The sequence below is a fragment of the Jaculus jaculus genome, chromosome 4, assembly GCF_020740685.1.
Source record: "Jaculus jaculus isolate mJacJac1 chromosome 4, mJacJac1.mat.Y.cur, whole genome shotgun sequence".
Taxonomy (NCBI): domain Eukaryota; kingdom Metazoa; phylum Chordata; class Mammalia; order Rodentia; family Dipodidae; genus Jaculus; species Jaculus jaculus.
The window spans coordinates 60,424,705-60,444,539 of NC_059105.1; the positions used below are offsets into that span (position 1 = coordinate 60,424,705).

The 19,835-nt window shown below is 42.0% G+C and overlaps 1 protein-coding gene across 5 annotated transcripts in view; it reads left to right on the forward strand.

Annotated features, from left to right (window-relative positions):
• The window catches only part of Ttn (titin), a 282,613-nt gene that overhangs the window by 249,041 nt on the left and 13,737 nt on the right, over positions 1-19,835 (forward strand). For all 5 annotated transcript variants that reach the window (XM_045148517.1, XM_045148518.1, XM_045148519.1 and 2 more), the window contains 25 exons: positions 755-1,051; positions 1,155-1,742; positions 1,836-2,138; positions 2,255-2,551; positions 4,011-4,298; positions 4,407-4,706; positions 4,966-5,268; positions 5,357-5,662; positions 5,784-7,550; positions 8,467-8,760; positions 9,436-9,723; positions 9,830-10,129; positions 10,219-12,285; positions 12,382-12,684; positions 12,780-13,085; positions 13,181-13,471; positions 13,557-13,853; positions 13,979-14,284; positions 15,331-15,636; positions 15,721-16,002; positions 16,391-16,984; positions 17,098-17,385; positions 17,485-17,784; positions 18,874-19,176; positions 19,450-19,752. In XM_045148517.1, coding sequence (XP_045004452.1) covers positions 755-1,051; positions 1,155-1,742; positions 1,836-2,138; positions 2,255-2,551; positions 4,011-4,298; positions 4,407-4,706; positions 4,966-5,268; positions 5,357-5,662; positions 5,784-7,550; positions 8,467-8,760; positions 9,436-9,723; positions 9,830-10,129; positions 10,219-12,285; positions 12,382-12,684; positions 12,780-13,085; positions 13,181-13,471; positions 13,557-13,853; positions 13,979-14,284; positions 15,331-15,636; positions 15,721-16,002; positions 16,391-16,984; positions 17,098-17,385; positions 17,485-17,784; positions 18,874-19,176; positions 19,450-19,752 — 11,277 coding nt within the window. The remainder of the gene's footprint in view (positions 1-754; positions 1,052-1,154; positions 1,743-1,835; positions 2,139-2,254; positions 2,552-4,010; positions 4,299-4,406; positions 4,707-4,965; positions 5,269-5,356; positions 5,663-5,783; positions 7,551-8,466; positions 8,761-9,435; positions 9,724-9,829; positions 10,130-10,218; positions 12,286-12,381; positions 12,685-12,779; positions 13,086-13,180; positions 13,472-13,556; positions 13,854-13,978; positions 14,285-15,330; positions 15,637-15,720; positions 16,003-16,390; positions 16,985-17,097; positions 17,386-17,484; positions 17,785-18,873; positions 19,177-19,449; positions 19,753-19,835) is intronic.

Consider the following 19,835-nt stretch of genomic DNA (forward strand, 5'->3'; position numbering starts at 1 on the left):
TGTACATAGCTAGAAATCAACATGCATTGAAGTTAAAGACAACTGAAAAGGGCTGGAGAGATGGCTTAGCAGCTAAGGCGCTTGCCTGCAGGACCCACATAAGTCAGATGTACAAGGTGGTATATGCATCTGGAGTTCATTTGCAGTGACTGGAAGCCCTGGCACACCAATTCTCTCTCTCTCTCCCTCCCTCTCTCTCTCTCTCTCTCTCTCTCTCTCTCTCCCTCTCTCTCAAATAAATAAAAATAAAATTTTTAAAAGATAACTGAAAAAATGCACATATATACATGTATATATATATATATACATTTTTTACTCAAGTATATATATATATATATATATATATATATATATATATATATATATATATATATAAAACATATGTGTGTGGGTATATTCAGTTCATATAAATATATATATATATACACACACACACACACATGCACACATATATATACATATATATAATATGTGTATTTCAACAATATGAAGTGTCTTACAAGATTCTTTATCTCTCCATTTTATACCCATGGTAAGTTTCATCACTTAATCTTGTTATTTGGTACTTAATTTAAATTACTATGACATAGTTTGGGGCAGTTTTGGTTGACTCAGAAGCCAAATGGGTCAGATTTTTAAAAGATTCAAAATAATCATATAGATTTCATTTAAAATTTTCATTTTAACAATGCATAAAGGATTACACAAGACAAATGTTACTTGTTCTCTTTACTTCAATGCGCTATTTTCTTAGAAAAACCAAGCCCACCAGAGAAACTTGGAGTAACAAGTGTATCCAAAGATAGCATCTCCCTGAGCTGGCTGAAGCCAGAACACGACGGTGGAAGCAGAATTGTTCACTATGTTGTCGAAGCCCTGGAGAAAGGACAGAAAAACTGGGTTAAGTGTGCAGTGGTCAAGTCAACCCATCATGTCGTTTCTGGTTTGAGGGAGAATCATGAATACTTCTTCCGGGTTTCTGCTGAGAATCAAGCTGGTCTGAGTGACCCAAGAGAGCTCCTGCTTCCTGTTCTTATAAAGGAGCAGCTGGGTAGGTCTAATTTTTTGCAGAAGCAAAATTTGATCTTATTTGTGTGCATTAAATTCGTAGAAATTATTTTTCACATTCATTTTTTTATATTCTCATTCCTCAGAACCACCTGAAATTGACATGAAGAATTTCCCAAGCCACACTGTGTATGTTAGAGCTGGTTCTAACCTGAAAGTCGATATTCCAATTTCCGGAAAACCACTACCCAAAGTGACCTTATCAAGAGATGGTGTTCCCCTGAAGGCAACCATGAGATTCAATACGGAAGTGACTGCCGAGAACCTGACCATCAATCTTAAAGAAAGTGTCACTGCTGATGCAGGCAAATATGAGATCACTGCTGCTAACTCAAGCGGGACAACCAAAGTTTTCATTAACATCATCGTGCTAGACAGGCCTGGCCCTCCAACTGGCCCTGTGGCTATCAGTGATGTAACTGAAGAGAGTGTGACCCTCAAATGGGAGCCTCCCAAGTACGACGGTGGAAGCCAAGTTACCAATTACATCGTACTCAAGAGAGAAACGAGCACCGCAGCATGGTCGGAAGTGTCTGCGACTGTTGCAAGAACCATGATGAAAGTCATGAAACTAACCACAGGAGAGGAATACCAGTTCCGAATCAAGGCAGAAAATCGCTTTGGCATCAGTGACCACATAGATTCAGCTTGTGTAGTGGTCAAACTACCGTACAGTAAGTTGTCAATCTTTTCAAAGTTCCCGGGTTGGCATTTCTCTAAATATGCTAAGTGTCTGCATTAACCAATGGCATTGCTCTCTTTTGTAGCAACACCTGGACCACCGTCTACACCATGGGTCACCAACGTTACTCGAGAAAGCATCACTGTGGGCTGGCATGAGCCAGTGTCCAATGGAGGCAGTGCGGTCACAGGCTATCAGTTGGAAATGAAAGACAGAAATAGCATTTTATGGCAGAAAGCCAACAAAATGATTATCCGTACAACTCACTTCAAAGTCACCACAATCAGTGCTGGACTTATTTATGAATTCAGGGTGTATGCAGAAAATGCTGCCGGTGTCGGAAAACCCAGCCATCCTTCTGAACCAGTCTTGGCCATTGATGCTTGTGGTATGTTTCTGTCATGAGAAAACAGTTCTGACAACTTTAAAGTTGCAAATCTTATTTCTGAGAAGCAAAATGAGTTGACCCAAGGACCACTAATTTGCTGTCTCTTATTGCCACAGAACCCCCAAGAAATGTGCGAATCACTGATATTTCAAAGAATTCTGTGAACCTTTCATGGCAACCACCAGCTTTTGATGGAGGAAGCAAGATTACAGGCTACATTGTTGAAAAGCGTGACCTTCCCGATGGCAGATGGACCAAGGCCAGTTTCACCAATGTTATTGAGACTCAATTCACAGTCTCTGGCTTGACTCAGAACTCTCAGTATGAGTTCCGTGTCTTTGCTAGGAATGCAGTTGGTTCCACCAGCAACCCATCTGAGGTTGTAGGCCCCATTACATGCATCGACTCTTATGGTAAGTATCTTTCACTCTGAATCCCAATAGCCATTTAACCCAGTGTTTTCTTTAATAACTTTTTCCATGTGCTTTAATTAGAATATAGGAGAAATGTTGAATTAGTTGAGACACTTAGGAACATTCCTTAACCTCTCCACATTTCTTCGACTCAATTAAAAATGAGAAATTTTGATTGTAGGACATCTAAGGGTCTTTCCAACTTCAAACTTTTTGGATTCTCTGATTGTCTGATCTGGCACCTTCATTCTATGTTATCAGTGTGTACATGGCCACAGAATGCTGTCCTGAAGTTGAAGAAAGACTAAACAAAGACTGTAACAATGATGATGGTAGCAGCATCTAATATTGACAGTAATTCCCATGAACTCTCTCCCTTCATTCTAACAACCCTAAGATTAGTCCATTTTATAGAAAAGAAACTGAGGTATAGAGTGCTTATGCAACTTCCTCCAAGGGCAAGCTCATCAGTGATGGAGAGGCACTCTTTAGAGCCTTCTCTATCTACTCTATGTTACTGTTAGTCCAAATTATGTATACTTGATCATTCTGGAAGATAAGAAGCATTCAACTGAAATTTTCTTGGAAACTAAAATACCATGAGAGTTAAATACCCTGACACATTTTCTAATATTTGTCCATTTTCAAAAGGAAAATAAGTTACTAAGTAACTGGGCAAATCCCTCCTTCCTGTTGAGCAATGCATGGCCATGCTTTAGCAAGCAAGCTTCACACACCCTCTTTGGACAACTGTAAAGCATGTCAAACTTAGTTCTGTTGCTTAACAGTTCTAAGAGGCTTGGAAAAAAGCTGTCCAGTGAGCAGAGAATTAAGACTTCAAGGGCCAGACATAAATATCTCACATTTGGATAGAAAACAGTAAACAGACAGGAAAAGAAAATGCATAGGAAGTAGTCAGAAGTAAAGACAAGAGAAGACAATGTTTAATGCTGTTTCTTCAGTTAGTGTCTCAACATTTTCAACACTGATGAAAATACCCAGTAGAGCTGGGCGTGGTGGCGCACGCCTTTAATCCCAGCACTCAGGAGGCAGAGGTAGGAGGATCACCATGGGCTCAAGGCCACCCTGAGACTACATAGTGAATTCCAGGTCATCCTGAGCTAGAGTGAGACCCTGACTCAAAAAAAAAAAAAAAAAAACAACCTAGTAGACTTTAAGATCCACTGGGAGAGAACTGAAGTCTGTGGTCGTGTTACTGTATTACAAGCTTTGTTTTGTCATTTGTTCCCATCTGATACATGAGTGATTTTTAAAATGTAGAAGTTTAAAATAAGTGAACAAGTTAGAACTACAGAAATCTCCCTCCCTCCCTCCCTCCCTCCCTCCCTCCCTCCCTCCCTCCCTCTCTCTCTAGAGCCAAGGAACTTATTTTGAGGTTTCTTTAGATACTTTTCTCATCCTTATGATAATTTAACCATTTGTCACATTTTTCTTGCAGGTGGGCCTGTAATTGACTTGCCTCTAGAATACACAGAAGTTGTCAAATATAGAGCAGGGACATCTGTGAAGCTCAGGGCTGGCATTTCTGGGAAACCTGAGCCTACAATTGAATGGTATAAAGATGATAAAGAATTACAAACCAATGCACTGGTGTGTGTTGAAAACTCCACTGACCTCGCATCTATACTCATCAAAGATGCCAGCCGCCTTAACAGTGGAAGCTATGAATTAAAACTAAGGAATGCCATGGGCTCAGCCTCAGCCACCATCAGAGTGCAGATCCTTGGTAGGTGCTTAGCACAGGCCAATGACATCTGGTTTGCTTAAAGCTTAGTCACTTAAAGTCACTAGGCTTTTAAAAATCCTAACATTGTTTTTTCTCTTTCATTGACAGACAAACCAGGACCTCCAGGTGGACCAATTGAATTTAAAACTGTCACTGCTGAAAAGATAACACTTCTGTGGCGTCCTCCGGCTGATGATGGTGGTGCAAAAATCACTCACTACATCGTGGAAAAGCGTGAGACAAGCCGTGTAGTGTGGTCTATGGTGGCTGAAAATCTTGAAGAGTGCATCATTACAACCACAAAAATTATCAAAGGAAATGAATACATCTTCCGAGTCCGAGCTGTGAACAAATATGGAATCGGGGAACCACTGGAATCTGAGCCAGTGGTAGCCAAGAATTCATTTGGTGAGATTTGGCTTCTTTAGAAAACTAAAACACATGAAAATTACAATAACAAATATAAACTATTCTGAAAGCTTGTGAACACTGTCTTAAGATGATTTTTTTTTTTTTTTGTATCACATCTTGTCTCATTACTACCCTTTCACAGGATGGAAACTATAAGTAATGCAACTAATAGCTCAGACTGCATTTAAAACTCAAAAAGTAGAATTGGGAAGTAATGTTAAGCCCTTCAACTCATTTGTGCTTCTTTCTTAAATAGTTACACCAGGGCCACCAAGCATACCAGAGGTGACAAAGATGACCAAGAATTCAATGACCGTCATCTGGAACAGACCAGTCATAGATGGTGGTAGTGAAATAAGTGGCTATTTCCTTGAAAAACGAGACAAGAAGAGTCTAGCCTGGTTGAAAGTGCTAAAGGAGACTATCCGGGACACCAGACAGAAGGTGACAGGACTCACAGAAAACAGTGACTATCAATATAGAGTCTGTGCCGTAAACGCTGCTGGAACTGGTCCATTCTCTGAGCCATCTGACTTCTACAAAGCTGCTGACCCTATCGGTAAGTACTCATTGTCGACTAGGTCTTCTTTTGTATGACCAGTGTATACATGATTGTGTAATTACTGTTTTGTGAATGGCCATTTCAGATCCTCCAGGCCCACCTGCCAAGATAAGAATTGCAGATTCCACTAAGTCATCCATCACTCTTGGCTGGAGCAAACCTGTCTATGATGGGGGCAGTGCTGTTACTGGATATGTTGTCGAGATGAGACAAGGAGAGGACGAGGAATGGACTATTGTCTCTACCAGAGGAGAGGTCAGAACAACAGAATATGTGGTATCTAACCTGACACCTGGTGTCAACTACTACTTCCAGGTATCTGCAGTAAACTGTGCTGGCCAAGGAGAGCCTATAACAATGACCGAGCCTGTACAAGCTAAAGATATACTAGGTATGTACAACTGGCATGATTATGCTTTGTTGTTTTATTAGCATTTAATCAGAGTTTGTGAGGCAAAGACTCATTTTCCTGCTATCCAAAATCACGGTGAATATCCATTTTCTGTCTACAGAGGAGCCAGAGATTGACCTAGACGTGGCTCTCAGAACCGCCGTCATAGCTAAAGCTGGTGAAGATGTGCAAATACTGATCCCCTTTAAAGGCAGACCTGCACCTACTGTCAGCTGGAAAAAAGACGAGAAGAGTCTTAGCAGTGATGCCAGATACAGCATTCAAAACACTGATTCATCTTCATTACTCACTATTTCTCAAGTTACTCGCAATGACACAGGAAAATATGTTCTGACAATAGAAAATGGAGTTGGCCAGCCAAAGTCTTCAACTGTGACTGTTAAAGTGCTTGACACTCCAGCCGCCTGCCAGAAACTCCAGATGAAACACGTTTCTCGTGGCACAGTCACTCTGCTGTGGGATCCTCCTCTCATCGATGGAGGGTCTCCCATAATTAATTATGTCATCGAGAAGAGAGACGCCACAAAGAGAACATGGTCTGCTGTGTCACACAAATGTTCTGGCACATCCTTTAAGGTAACAGATTTATCAGAGAAGACTCCATATTTCTTCAGAGTTCTTGCAGAAAATGAAATCGGAACTGGGGAACCCTGTGAAACTACAGAGCCCGTGAAGGCTGCTGAGGTGCCTGCTCCCATTCGTGACCTCTCAATGAAAGATTCCACAAGGACATCTGTAATCCTGAGCTGGACCAAGCCTGACTTTGATGGCGGGAGCCTCATCACAGACTATGTTGTGGAAAGGAAAGGTAAAGGTGAACAAGCATGGTCCCATGCAGGCACAAGCAAGACATGCGAAATCGAGATTGGCCAACTCAAAGAGCATTCGGTTCTGGAATTCAGGGTATCTGCTAGAAATGAGAAAGGACTGAGTGACCCTGTCACTATCGGGCCACTTACAGTGAAAGAACTTGTCATTACACCTGAAGTTGACCTGTCAGAAATCCCTGGAGCACAAATCGCAGTGAGAATTGGACATAATGTACACCTAGAATTACCTTATAAAGGAAAACCCAAACCATCTGTCAGTTGGCTGAAAGATAACTTGCCTTTGAAAGAAAGTGAGTATGTTCGTTTCAGTAAAACTGAAAACAAGATTACCTTGAACATCAAGAATGTCAAAAAGGAGCATGGGGGAAAGTATGCTATTATTCTTGATAACGCAGTGTGCAGAAACTCATTCCCCATAACGATTATCACCCTTGGCCCACCATCAAAGCCCAAAGGACCCATTCGATTTGATGAAATCAAGGCTGACAGTGCCATCATGTCATGGGATATACCTGAAGATGATGGAGGAGGAGAAATTACTTGTTACAGCATCGAGAAGCGGGAAGCTTCACAGACCAATTGGAAGATGGTATGCTCAAGTGTCTCCAGGACAACTTTCAAAGTTCCTAATCTAGTCAAAGATGCCGAATACCAGTTTAGAGTTAGGGCAGAAAACAGATATGGAGTCAGCGAACCACTTGTCTCAAACACTATTGTGGCAAAACACCAGTTCAGGATCCCTGGTCCCCCTGGAAAGCCAGTTATATACAATGTGACTTCAGATGGCATGTCACTAACTTGGGATGCACCGGTTTATGATGGTGGCTCAGAAGTTACTGGATTCCATGTTGAAAAGAAAGAAAGAAACAGTATCCTCTGGCAGAGAGTTAACACATCACCAATATCTGGAAGAGAATATAGAGCTACTGGACTCATAGAAGGCCTGGATTACCAATTCCGTGTATATGCTGAAAATTCTGCTGGTCTAAGCTCACCTAGTGACCCAAGCAAGTTTACCTTGGCTGTTTCTCCAGTAGGTAAGTGACTGCTGTTCAAAATATATTTAAGCTGGGCGTGGTGGCGCACGCCTTTAATCCCAGCACTCGGGAGGCAGAGGTAGGAGGATCTCCGAGAGTTCGAGGCCACCCTGAGACTACATAGTGAATTCCAGGTCAGCCTGAGCCAGAGTGAGACTCTACCTCAAAAAAACAAAAAACAAAAAAAAACAAAACAAAACAAAATATATTTAATTAAGCAAGCAAACATGTTAGTAATGATAAATTAGAGGCTGGGGAGATGGCTCAGTTGGTGATGTGTTTGCACTGCAAGCATGAGGACCTGAATTTGGACAGCGCACCCTATAAAAGCCAGCGCAGCAGTGCATACTCATGATTCCAGTACTGAGGACGCAGAGACAAGGGATTCTTGGGGCTTGCAGGCTAGCTAGTCTAATCTAATTGGTAAATTCCAGTCTTAGTGAGAAATCCTATCTCAAAAATAAGGTAAAGAACAACAGAGAAAGATACCAAACATCAGCATCTGACCTCTGCATGCATATGCACATGTGTGCACCTGCTTGTGCACACACACACACACACACACACACATACACACAAACATACAAACATAAGACCACCACACACACATGCACACATGCAAATAATTTTAACTGAACAAACCAAACACTGTTTCTGTTCCATGAATCACATTCTTACTTACATACTTGTCACTATAGATCTGGTCATATAAAGCAAAAGGAGTTATTTTAAATTAGTCTAACAGAGTAATTTAAAATTCTTTGAAAGACTATGAAAGAAAATGTTGAAGTTCATGAGAAATGTTTGGAAGCTTTATTTATTTATAATTATCTTTGTTATTTGTTTTGTTATTTATTTATAATTAAAAGGTGGTAATGTACATAATAATGAATTTCACTTCTTTATAAATTTTCAGATCCACCTGGCACTCCTGACTACATCGATGTCACCCGGGAAACCATCACACTTAAGTGGAACCCACCATTACGTGATGGAGGCTGTAAGATTGTGGCCTACAGCATTGAGAAACGGCAAGGGAATGATCGCTGGGTTAGGTGCAACTTCACAGATGTCAGTGAATGTCAGTATACAGTTACAGGACTTAGTCCTGGGGACCGGTATGAGTTCAGAATAATTGCAAGAAATGCTGTTGGAACTATAAGCCCACCCTCACAGTCTTCTGGCTTTATTATGACAAGAGATGAAAATGGTAAGTATTTCCAACTGATTTTAAGAAAAAAATGCTTTTACTCTCTGGTCTATAAGGGGAGGACAGAAATCATTTCAAGATTACCTAAGGCTGTTACGTGGGTGAATTAGGTCCTTTCTATCCTCCACATAAAGAGAAAAAAAAATGTGATTGCACCCAGTTCACTTCCCATATCGATTAGTTTACTCCATTCCCATGAAAAGAGCAAAAAAGTGGGAATGACTTCCTTGCTTTGTGATTTCAGCCATTTATAATAAAAAAAATCAAAAGGTCCTAGGAATAGCTGCCTATTTATACTAGAGTTGTTCAAATACAACCTATACCCAAAAATATAATGATTATTTGTTTGCAATAAGCAGATGGCCTTTTACAGGCACTTATTTGAATATAAAACAATATTAGGAAGTAAATGGCCTATAGATATTTAGTTTCTCTTTACAAATGCCAGTATTAAATTAATAACATGACAAGAGTAGCAAATGAAACAATTTAGTATTAGAGAACTATTTTACTCCCATCATCTAAACTCTCAAATACAAGCCAACTTTCAAAGTAGCCTTTGGTAACATAGAACTGATCACCTTCTCAGGCTTTATGATATATGCTAATGCAAAATACGTTTATGCATGTCCTCGTTACAGCAAAATCACGCATGGAATTTCTATTCTTTTATAGTTCCACCAACAGTAGAGTTTGGCCCTGAATACTTCGATGGTCTTGTTATTAAGTCTGGAGACAGTCTTCGAATTAAAGCTTTGGTCCAAGGACGGCCAGTACCTCGAGTGACTTGGTTCAAAGATGGAGTTGAAATTGAGAAAAGGGTGAACATAGAAATAACTGATGTCATTGGCTCTACCAGCCTCTTCATTAGAGATGCTACTCGAGATCATCGCGGTGTATATACAGTGGAAGCCAAAAGTGTGTCTGGCTCCACAAAAGCAGAGATTACAGTAAAAGTACAAGGTACTTTTAAGATCACTTCTTCATAGTTTATGGGATGTGGGTTAAGGACATATTTAATTATACTTTAATGGACAAGGAAAATGAAACTAAACTTCTTCTTATACAGATACACCAGGAAAAGTAGTTGGACCGATAAGATTCACCAATATTAGTGGTGAGAAGATGACCTTGTGGTGGGATGCACCACTCAACGATGGCTGTGCCCCTATCACCCACTACGTCATTGAAAAACGGGAAACCAGCAGACTTGCTTGGGCATTAATCGAGGACAGATGTGAAGCCCTCAGTTACACTGCCATTAAACTAATAAAAGGCAATGAGTACCAGTTCCGTGTGTCTGCAGTTAACAAGTTTGGTGTTGGCAGGCCACTGGAGTCTGACCCTGTGGTGGCCCAAATACAATACAGTAAGTTTCCATTTTCATTCAATGGAACTCTGTCATAAGATTACCTTTCCAAGCAAATGTATCTAACTAATTTTTTTCTGACTTGACAGCTGTTCCAGATGCCCCTGGCATTCCAGAACCTAGCAATGTAACAGGCAACAGCATTACCCTAACATGGGCAAGACCAGAATCAGATGGTGGGAATGAGATTCAACAATATATCCTCGAAAGAAGAGAAAAGAAGAGTACGAGATGGGTAAAAGTGACCAGCAAACGCCCAATCTCTGAGACCAGGTTCAAAGTCACTGGTCTGGTACAAGACAATGAGTATGAGTTCCATGTCATGGCTGAAAATGCTGCCGGGGTAGGACCTGCAAGTGGGATCTCAAGACTCATTAAGTGTAGAGAGCCTGTGAACCCACCAAGTGCCCCCTCGGTGGTCAAAGTAACAGACACATCAAAAACGACCGTGAGCTTAGAATGGTCCAAACCAGTCTTTGATGGTGGCCTGGAAATCATTGGGTACATTATAGAAATGTGCAAAGCTGACTTAGGAGACTGGCATAAGGTGAATACAGAGGCATGTGTGAAAACAAGATACACAGTCACTGATCTCCAAGCGGGCGAAGAATACAAGTTCCGGGTCAGTGCTATCAATGGCGCTGGAAAAGGAGACAGCTGTGAAGTGACCGGCACAATAAAAGCAGTTGACCGATTGTCCGCTCCCGAGTTAGACATTGACGCAAACTTCAAACAGACTCACATTGTCAGAGCTGGGGCAAGTATTCGCCTCTTCATTGCCTTCCAGGGAAGACCTACTCCCACAGCTGTGTGGAGCAAGCCGGACTCTAATCTTAGCATTCGGGCCGATATCCATACAACAGACTCCTTCAGCACACTGACAGTGGAAAGCTGCAACAGAAATGATGCAGGGAAATACACTCTCACGGTGGAGAACAACAGTGGTAGTAAGTCAGTCACGTTCACTGTAAAGGTGCTAGACTCGCCAGGACCACCTGGTCCTATTACCTTCAAGGATGTGACCCGGGGATCTGCAACATTAATGTGGGATGCTCCTCTCCTTGATGGTGGTGCCCGAATCCATCACTATGTGGTAGAGAAACGAGAAGCCAGTCGCCGCAGCTGGCAGGTTGTCAGTGAAAAATGCACACGCCAGATCCTCAAGGTCAATGATCTGACAGAAGGTGTTCCGTACTACTTCCGTGTTTCCGCAGAAAATGAATATGGTATTGGTGAACCCTACGAAATGCCGGAACCAATTGTAGCCACAGAACAGCCTGCTCCACCTAGGAGACTTGATGTCGTTGACACTAGCAAATCCTCCGCGGTCTTAGCTTGGCTTAAACCTGAACATGACGGAGGCAGTCGGATCACTGACTACCTGCTTGAAATGAGACAGAAGGGGTCTGACTTCTGGGTTGAAGCTGGTCACACCAAACAGCTGACTTTCACAGTGGAGCGCCTTGTTGAGAACACTGAATATGAATTCCGGGTGAAGGCCAAGAATGATGCTGGCTACAGTGAACCCAGGGAAGCCTTCTCCTCTGTCATCATCAAAGAGCCTCAGATTGAGCCCACTGCTGACCTCACTGGAATTACCAATCAGCTCATAACCTGCAAAGCAGGAAGTCCATTTACCATTGATGTGCCAATAAGCGGCCGTCCAGCTCCAAAAGTAACATGGAAACTAGAAGAAATGAGGCTTAAGGAAACAGATAGAATGAGCATCACAACAACGAAAGACAGGACCACGCTGACTGTAAAGGACAGCATGAGAGGAGACTCTGGCAGATACTTCCTGACCCTGGAAAATACAGCTGGTGTCAAGACATTTACCATCACAGTTGTGGTCATTGGAAGGCCAGGCCCAGTGACTGGCCCCATTGAGGTCTCGTCAGTCTCAGCTGAATCATGTGTCCTGTCATGGGCTGAACCTAAGGACGATGGAGGCACTGAAATTACCAATTACATAGTTGAAAAGCGCGAGTCTGGAACAACAGTTTGGCAGCTTGTCAATTCCAGTGTCAAGCGCACTCAAATTAAAGTCACGCACCTCACCAAATACAAGGAATATTCTTTCCGGGTCAGTTCCGAGAACAGATTTGGTGTTAGCAAGCCCCTGGAATCAGCGCCAATCGTTGCTGAACATCCATTTGGTAAGAAAAAGAAAAACACTTGAAAGTCTATTTAGTAAGTATTTCTGCTGAGTTTTATGACATTGTATTTACATATACACCTTTGTTCATGTTTAGTCCCACCAAGTGCTCCTACTAGACCTGAAGTCTATTATGTGTCTGCTAATGCCATGTCTATTCGCTGGGAAGAACCCTACCATGATGGTGGCAGTAAAATCGTTGGCTACTGGGTGGAGAAGAAAGAACGTAACACCATTCTTTGGGTGAAAGAAAACAAAACACCGTGTCTGGAGTGCAACTACAAAGTGACTGGCTTAGTCGAAGGGCTGGAGTACCAATTCAGAACTTACGCACTCAACGCAGCTGGGGTTAGCAAGGCCAGTGAAGCTTCAAGACCTATAATGGCTCAAAATCCAGTCGGTATGTATAAAAATTTAAAGTTCTACTTGTGTGTTACACTTTTTGGTAACAGAGCTCAAAGTTGGACTTTTAACTTATTGCTCCATGTCTTCTAGACCCACCCGGTAGACCAGAAGTGACAGATGTCACAAGATCAACAGTATCACTGGTCTGGTCTGCCCCAGTGTATGATGGAGGCAGTAAAGTTGTGGGCTACATCATAGAGCGGAAGCCTGTCAGTGAGGTTGGAGATGGTCGCTGGCTGAAATGCAACTACACCATTGTGTCAGACAATTTCTTCACCGTGACGGCTCTCAGTGAAGGAGACACTTATGAATTCCGTGTGTTGGCCAAGAATGCCGCAGGCGTCATTAGCAAAGGTTCTGAATCTACAGGCCCTGTCACTTGCCGAGATGAATATGGTAAGAAATAAGCAATGTTCTCCTTTTAATTTACTATAATTTAAGTGAAAATAACCCATCAGATATTCATTCCTGTCTATTTTGCCTATTAACAGCCCCACCCAAAGCCGAACTAGATGCCAGATTACAGGGTGAACTGGTGACTATCAGAGCAGGCTCGGATCTTGTTCTTGATGCTGCTGTTGGTGGCAAGCCTGAGCCCAAAATCATCTGGACTAAAGGAGACAAGGAGCTAGATCTCTGTGAAAAAGTCTCTTTGCAGTACACTGGCAAGAGAGCAACTGCTGTGATCAAGTACTGTGACAGAAGTGACAGTGGAAAATACACACTAACAGTGAAGAATGCCAGCGGGACTAAGTCTGTGTCTGTCGTGGTCAAAGTACTCGGTGAGTAGATCAGATGCTCTTATTTCATCTTTCAGTGTGCGAGAAAGAACACTATTCATCGTGACCTGTCATTATCCTGTCTCAGATTCCCCTGGCCCATGTGGAAACCTCACTGTCAGTAGAATAACAGAGGAGAAGTGCACTTTGGCTTGGAGCCTTCCTCAGGAAGATGGAGGAGCAGAAATAACTCACTACATCGTGGAGAGACGTGAGACAAGCAGGCTCAACTGGGTGATTGTTGAAGCTGAATGTCTAACCATGTCCTATGTAGTCACCAGACTCATCAAGAACAATGAATACACATTCCGAGTGAGGGCAGTAAACAAATACGGTCCTGGCGTGCCCGTTGAATCTGAGCCAATTGTGGCCAGAAACTCATTCAGTGAGTATTCACATTTTAAAATAGCTTGGTAAATGAAACAGAATGGGATGGAGGGATGAAAACAGTCATGTTAACAGTGATTTCATACAATTCTGATCATGTTTACTTTCATCAAATGCCAACAGCTATTCCATCACAACCTGGCATCCCCGAAGCAATCGGAGCTGGCAAAGAACACATCATTATTCAATGGACAAAACCCGAATCTGATGGTGGCAATGAAATCAGCAACTACCTGGTAGACAAACGGGAAAAGAAGAGCTTGCGCTGGACACGCGTCAACAAAGACTACGTGGTATACGACACCAGGCTGAAGGTGACCAGCCTGATGGAGGGATGTGATTACCAGTTCCGGGTGACTGCAGTAAATGCCGCTGGGAACAGTGAACCCAGTGAGGCTTCCAACTTCATCTCATGCAGAGAACCATCATGTGAGTTCTAAGAAACAGGCCTTAACCTAACGTTCATACAAACCATAGCATAGATAACTGTCCAATGAGCTACTGTCAAGAACTTTCAAAATTTATAAAAAGTACATGTCTAGTAAAATGCATATTTGTTACTGTGATCTTAAATAAGTCAGACAGTACTTTATTACTTGAGCATAGCAGCTTGAGTCATGGTATTTCTGGACAGTAAATATCAAAATTTTACTTGTAAAAAAATTAATTATTCTACTACCAATATGAAAGATATATTTCACAAATCTTCCTGAGAATAGAGATATATATGTAGCACTGATAATAACTAGTGGAAATAAAACCAGCAAAGTCCCTTGTGTGCAGAGGCTAGCAGGGTCCCAGTGATTCTAATATTTCATTAACTTGCTTACAAAGTAATTGTTATGTGAACGTCAACAAAAATATGAGGCCCACATGTTGTGGTGCATGCCTTTAATTCCAGCACCTGGGAGACTGAGGTATGGGGTGTTGAGTGAGTTTGAGGCCAGCCCGGGCTACAGAGTGAATTCCAAGTCATCTGGGGCTAGACTGAAACCCTGTCTTAAAAATATATAAATAAGTGGATAATAGACAAATCCTTTTATAGAGCTTGTACCTAAGAGCTAAAGGAATAAGTCAATGGGACTGCAGAAGGCAAAAGGAGGAAATGATTCCTGCATTCATTAGAAACATAGAGATGGCAAGCGATGGTTACCCAATAAAAGATAAGCAAGTAAATAAAAGTCCCTGAAATTATGATACACATAGAGATCAGCTAAGGGAAAAGAACACACCACAGCTAGCCAAAGTAGTAGGGGGAAATAGCCATATTCCTAAAACAGTTGGAATCTTAAAACGATACCGATAATGTAGCAGAACTGCTATCCTGGGATCTCTACGGATCCAGTTACAAAAATGTTCTTGGTAAGTACAGACAATGACTAATAATGACTTTATAAATCTTGAAAACCAGAAATACAACTGTCAAAGTTTTCTTATTTGTGTAATATCTGTGTCTCACTTTTTAAACTTCACAGATACTCCTGGACCACCTTCTGCTCCAAGAGTTGTGGACACCACAAAGCGCAGTATTAGTTTGGCATGGACCAAGCCTATGTATGATGGTGGCGCTGACATCATAGGATATGTCCTTGAAATGCAAGAGAAGGACACTGATAATTGGTACCGAGTGCATACCAATGCCACAATAAGAAATACTGAGTTCACTGTGCCAGACCTTAAAATGGGCCAGAAATACTCCTTCAGAGTTGCTGCTGTCAACGTGAAGGGCATGAGTGAATACAGCGAAACAATTGCTGAAATTGAGCCCGTGGAAAGACTAGGTATTTAAAATAAAAACTTTTAAATGAATTGTTTCCTCATCCCACCTCTTACTAGTTAACTAAATTGTGATATTTACTGTCCAGAAATACCAGACCTTGAGCTTGCGGATGATCTAAAGAAGACAGTGACTATCAGGGCGGGAGCCTCACTACGCCTAATGGTGTCTGTATCTGGAAGACCATCTCCTGTCATCACATGGACCAAGAAGGGCATTGACCTTACAAACAGGGCAATTATTGACAACACTGAGAGCTACTCTCTACTCATTGTGGACAAAGTTAATCGGTATGATGCTGGGAAATACACAATTGAAGCTGAAAACCAATCTGGCAAGAAATCAGCCACAGTCGTTGTTAAAGTATATGGTAAGTGTTTTTCTTAATTGGCTGAGCAGTTCAGCTGGAGAGATGGTTTAGCAGTTGGGGTGCTTACCTGTGAAGCCTAAGAACACAAGTTCAAATCTCCATGTATCATGAAGCCAAACACAATGATGCAATCATGCAATGTCACGTATGTGCCACAAGGAGGCACACGTGTCTGGAGTTCAGTCACAGAGGCTCCCTCTCTCTCTCTTTCAAAAATAAAGTAATAAAAAATTTGGCTGAGCTGTAAGTAGGTTATCTAAAGAGGTATAACTGGACCTATAATTTATCACCTCTCTGGAGGCAACCTATATTGATTATACCTTCCTACAAAATACCTATCAACCAACTGGGCAAAAAGGAAGGATGAATCTTTTCTTCTATTTTTTAGATACTCCTGGTCCCTGTCCTTCAGTGAGTGTGAAGGAAGTATCAAGAGATTCTGTGACTATTACTTGGGAAATTCCCACAATTGATGGTGGCGCGCCAGTCAACAATTACATTATTGAGAAACGTGAAGCCGCCATGAGAGCATTCAAAACAGTAACCACCAAATGCAGCAAGACTCTCTACCGAATATCTGGCCTTGTAGAAGGAACCATGTACTATTTCAGAGTGCTTCCCGAAAACATCTACGGCATTGGAGAGCCTTGCGAAACATCGGATGCAGTTCTGGTCTCAGAAGTGCCTTTGGTGCCTACTAAACTAGAAGTGGTTGACGTCACCAAATCTACGGTCACCCTAGCCTGGGAAAAACCACTTTATGATGGTGGTAGCCGACTCACTGGATATGTTCTTGAGGCTTGTAAGGCTGGCACAGAGAGATGGATGAAAGTTGTCACTTTAAAACCCACGGTCTTAGAACACACTGTTATTTCCTTAAACGAAGGTGAACAGTACTTATTTAGAGTGAGAGCACAGAATGAGAAAGGCGTGTCTGAGCCAAGAGAGATCGTCACAGCAGTGACTGTACATGACCTCAGAGGTATGTACCAAAGACCCACGTAACAATAAAGTAAAATGATAACAGTAAGAATTTGTGTTACTTTCTCATTAGAAATAATGTTAAAAAATAAATGCCTGATTTCTTTCCCATAGTGTTGCCAACAATTGATCTTTCAACAATGCCTCAAAAGACCATCCATGTGCCAGCTGGAAGACCAATCGAGTTGGTGATACCCATTGCTGGTCGCCCACCTCCTACTGCTTCCTGGTTCTTTTCTGGTTCTAAACTGAGAGAATCAGAGCGTGTCACAGTTGAAACGCACACTAAAGTAGCTAAGTTAACCATCCGTGAAACGACTATAAAAGATACTGGAGAATATACACTTGAATTGAAGAATGTAACTGGAACTACCTCAGAGACTATTAAAGTTATCATTCTTGGTAAGGATATGTGACAAAGATACAATTAAGTTGTTGATACATAATCCCTCAATGGGCTTGAAGTAAAAATTAATGTCCTGGATTTCTTTTCTTCCATAGACAAGCCTGGTCCACCAACTGGACCCATCAAGATTGATGAGATCGATGCCACATCAGTTTCCGTTTCCTGGGAGCCACCGGAGCTGGACGGCGGTGCTCCGCTCAGTGGCTATGTGGTAGAGCAACGTGATGCTCATCGTCCAGGATGGCTGCCAGTTTCTGAATCTGTGACTAGACCAACCTTTAAGTTCACCAGACTCACTGAAGGGAATGAATATGTCTTCCGTGTGGCTGCAACAAACCGCTTCGGGATTGGTTCCTATTTGCAGTCTGAGGTCATTGAATGCCGTAGCAGCATCAGTAAGTCCTTTGGGCACTTCTACCATGGCCCCTTTGTCTGATTCTGCATTAGATTTCAATGTGCCCTGTTGGGAAAGAATATGACTAACTCCAGGCTGTTGCTAAGATTTCCAAGCATCCTTTCCTTGGATTCTTGAAAGATTTCTACATGGGTTAGACTTTTTTTTTTCACTTTCTTGAGGTAGGATCTTACTTTAGCCCAGGCTGACCTGGAATTCATGCTGTAGTCTCAGGGTGACCTGGAACTCACAGAGATCCTCCTACCTCAGCCTCCCAAGTGCTGGCATTAAAGATATGTGCCACCATGCCCAACCTTAGAATTTCTGAGCTTCAGTGAAAGAAGGAAAAGGTGGAAGGGAATTAGAAAGGTATATGGAAAGAAAGAAGGAAGGAAGAAAAGCAAGGAGGAAGAAAAAGAAGATAGAAAAATCTGATAGAAAAAGTACAGAGTAGTTAATATCTATAAAAAATGAAAGATGGCGCACGCCTTTAATCCCAGCACTCGGGAGGCAGAGGTAGGAGGATCGCCATGAGTTCAAGGCCACCCTGAGACTACAGAGTTAATTCCAGGTCAGCCTGGACCAGAGTGAGACCCTACCTCGAAAAACCAAAAAAAAAAAAAAAAAAAAAAATGAAAGAAAGTCTAACAAGGTGCACTGAAGTATAAAACAGTCACACCTGTCTCACATACCATTGAAAATACCAAGTGAGGGACAGGGAGATGGCTAGGATAAGAGGAAGCTACACAGAAAACTAAGTGTGGTTGCATATGCCTGTAACCCCAGCACCGGGTGGAGGACAGAGATAGGAGGACTTCTGGGTCTTGGTGGTCTAGCTGAAAACCCATGAGCCCCAGGTTCAGTGAGAGACCATGTCTCAAGGTAGAAAGAATGATAGAAGAGGATCTTCTCTGCCCTCCACATGCATATGCACATCTGCACACACACATGTGTACACCACATGCACACACACATACACCCCATAAACACTAAAAACTATAAAATACCAACTGAACGCCAAACTACACACATAAACATAAGCCTTTAATTCATTCATCTTGCTCTGTCCTATTTATTTGTCTTGCTTCAGGTATTCCTGGACCCCCAGAAACATTACAGGTATTTGACATCTCCCGTGATGGTATGACACTCACCTGGTATCCACCTGAAGATGATGGAGGGTCCCAAGTGACTGGATACATTGTGGAACGCAAAGAAGTGAGAGCAGATCGCTGGGTCCGTGTAAATAAAGTGCCAGTGACAATGACACGGTACCGCTCCACTGGCCTTATTGAAGGCTTAGAATATGAACACCGTGTCACGGCCATTAATGCAAGAGGGACTGGAAAACCAAGTCGTCCTTCCAAACCTGTTGTTGCCATGGACCCAATAGGTAAATATATTTAGTATAAGCCAAGTATATAAAGATATAATTTTTTATATGGTAAAACTCATCCTACTGAAGTATGCAGTTCTATGAGTTCAGGAAAATACTGTTTTAGAATCAACACCACAAGCTGTAGATTACAGAATATAAAAATATGAAAAACAAAAGCAATCTAATGCTAGCAGTCTATATTTCAGAAAAAAAAAAAACTTGTGAGATGATGCAAGCAGCTTTAATAAGTTTTTTTGTTTGTTTGTTTTGTTTTTTTTTCCTTTCCAGCTCCACCAGGAAAACCACAAAATCCAAGAGTTACAGACACAACAAGGACATCAGTCTCTCTGGCCTGGAGCGTCCCAGAAGATGAAGGAGGTTCTAAAGTCACAGGCTACCTGATTGAAATGCAAAAGGTAGATCAACATGAATGGACCAAATGTAACACCACCCCAACCAAGATTCGGGAGTACACTCTAACACATCTACCTCAAGGCGCAGAATACAGATTCCGTGTCCTAGCTTGTAATGCTGGCGGACCTGGGGAGCCCGCTGAGGTACCAGGAACGGTCAAAGTCACAGAAATGCTTGGTAAGACCCACATACTTTCTGCTATAACCCCCTTAGCACTATTCCCTACTCCTCTTCACAAAACAATCTAAGTTATAACCCTA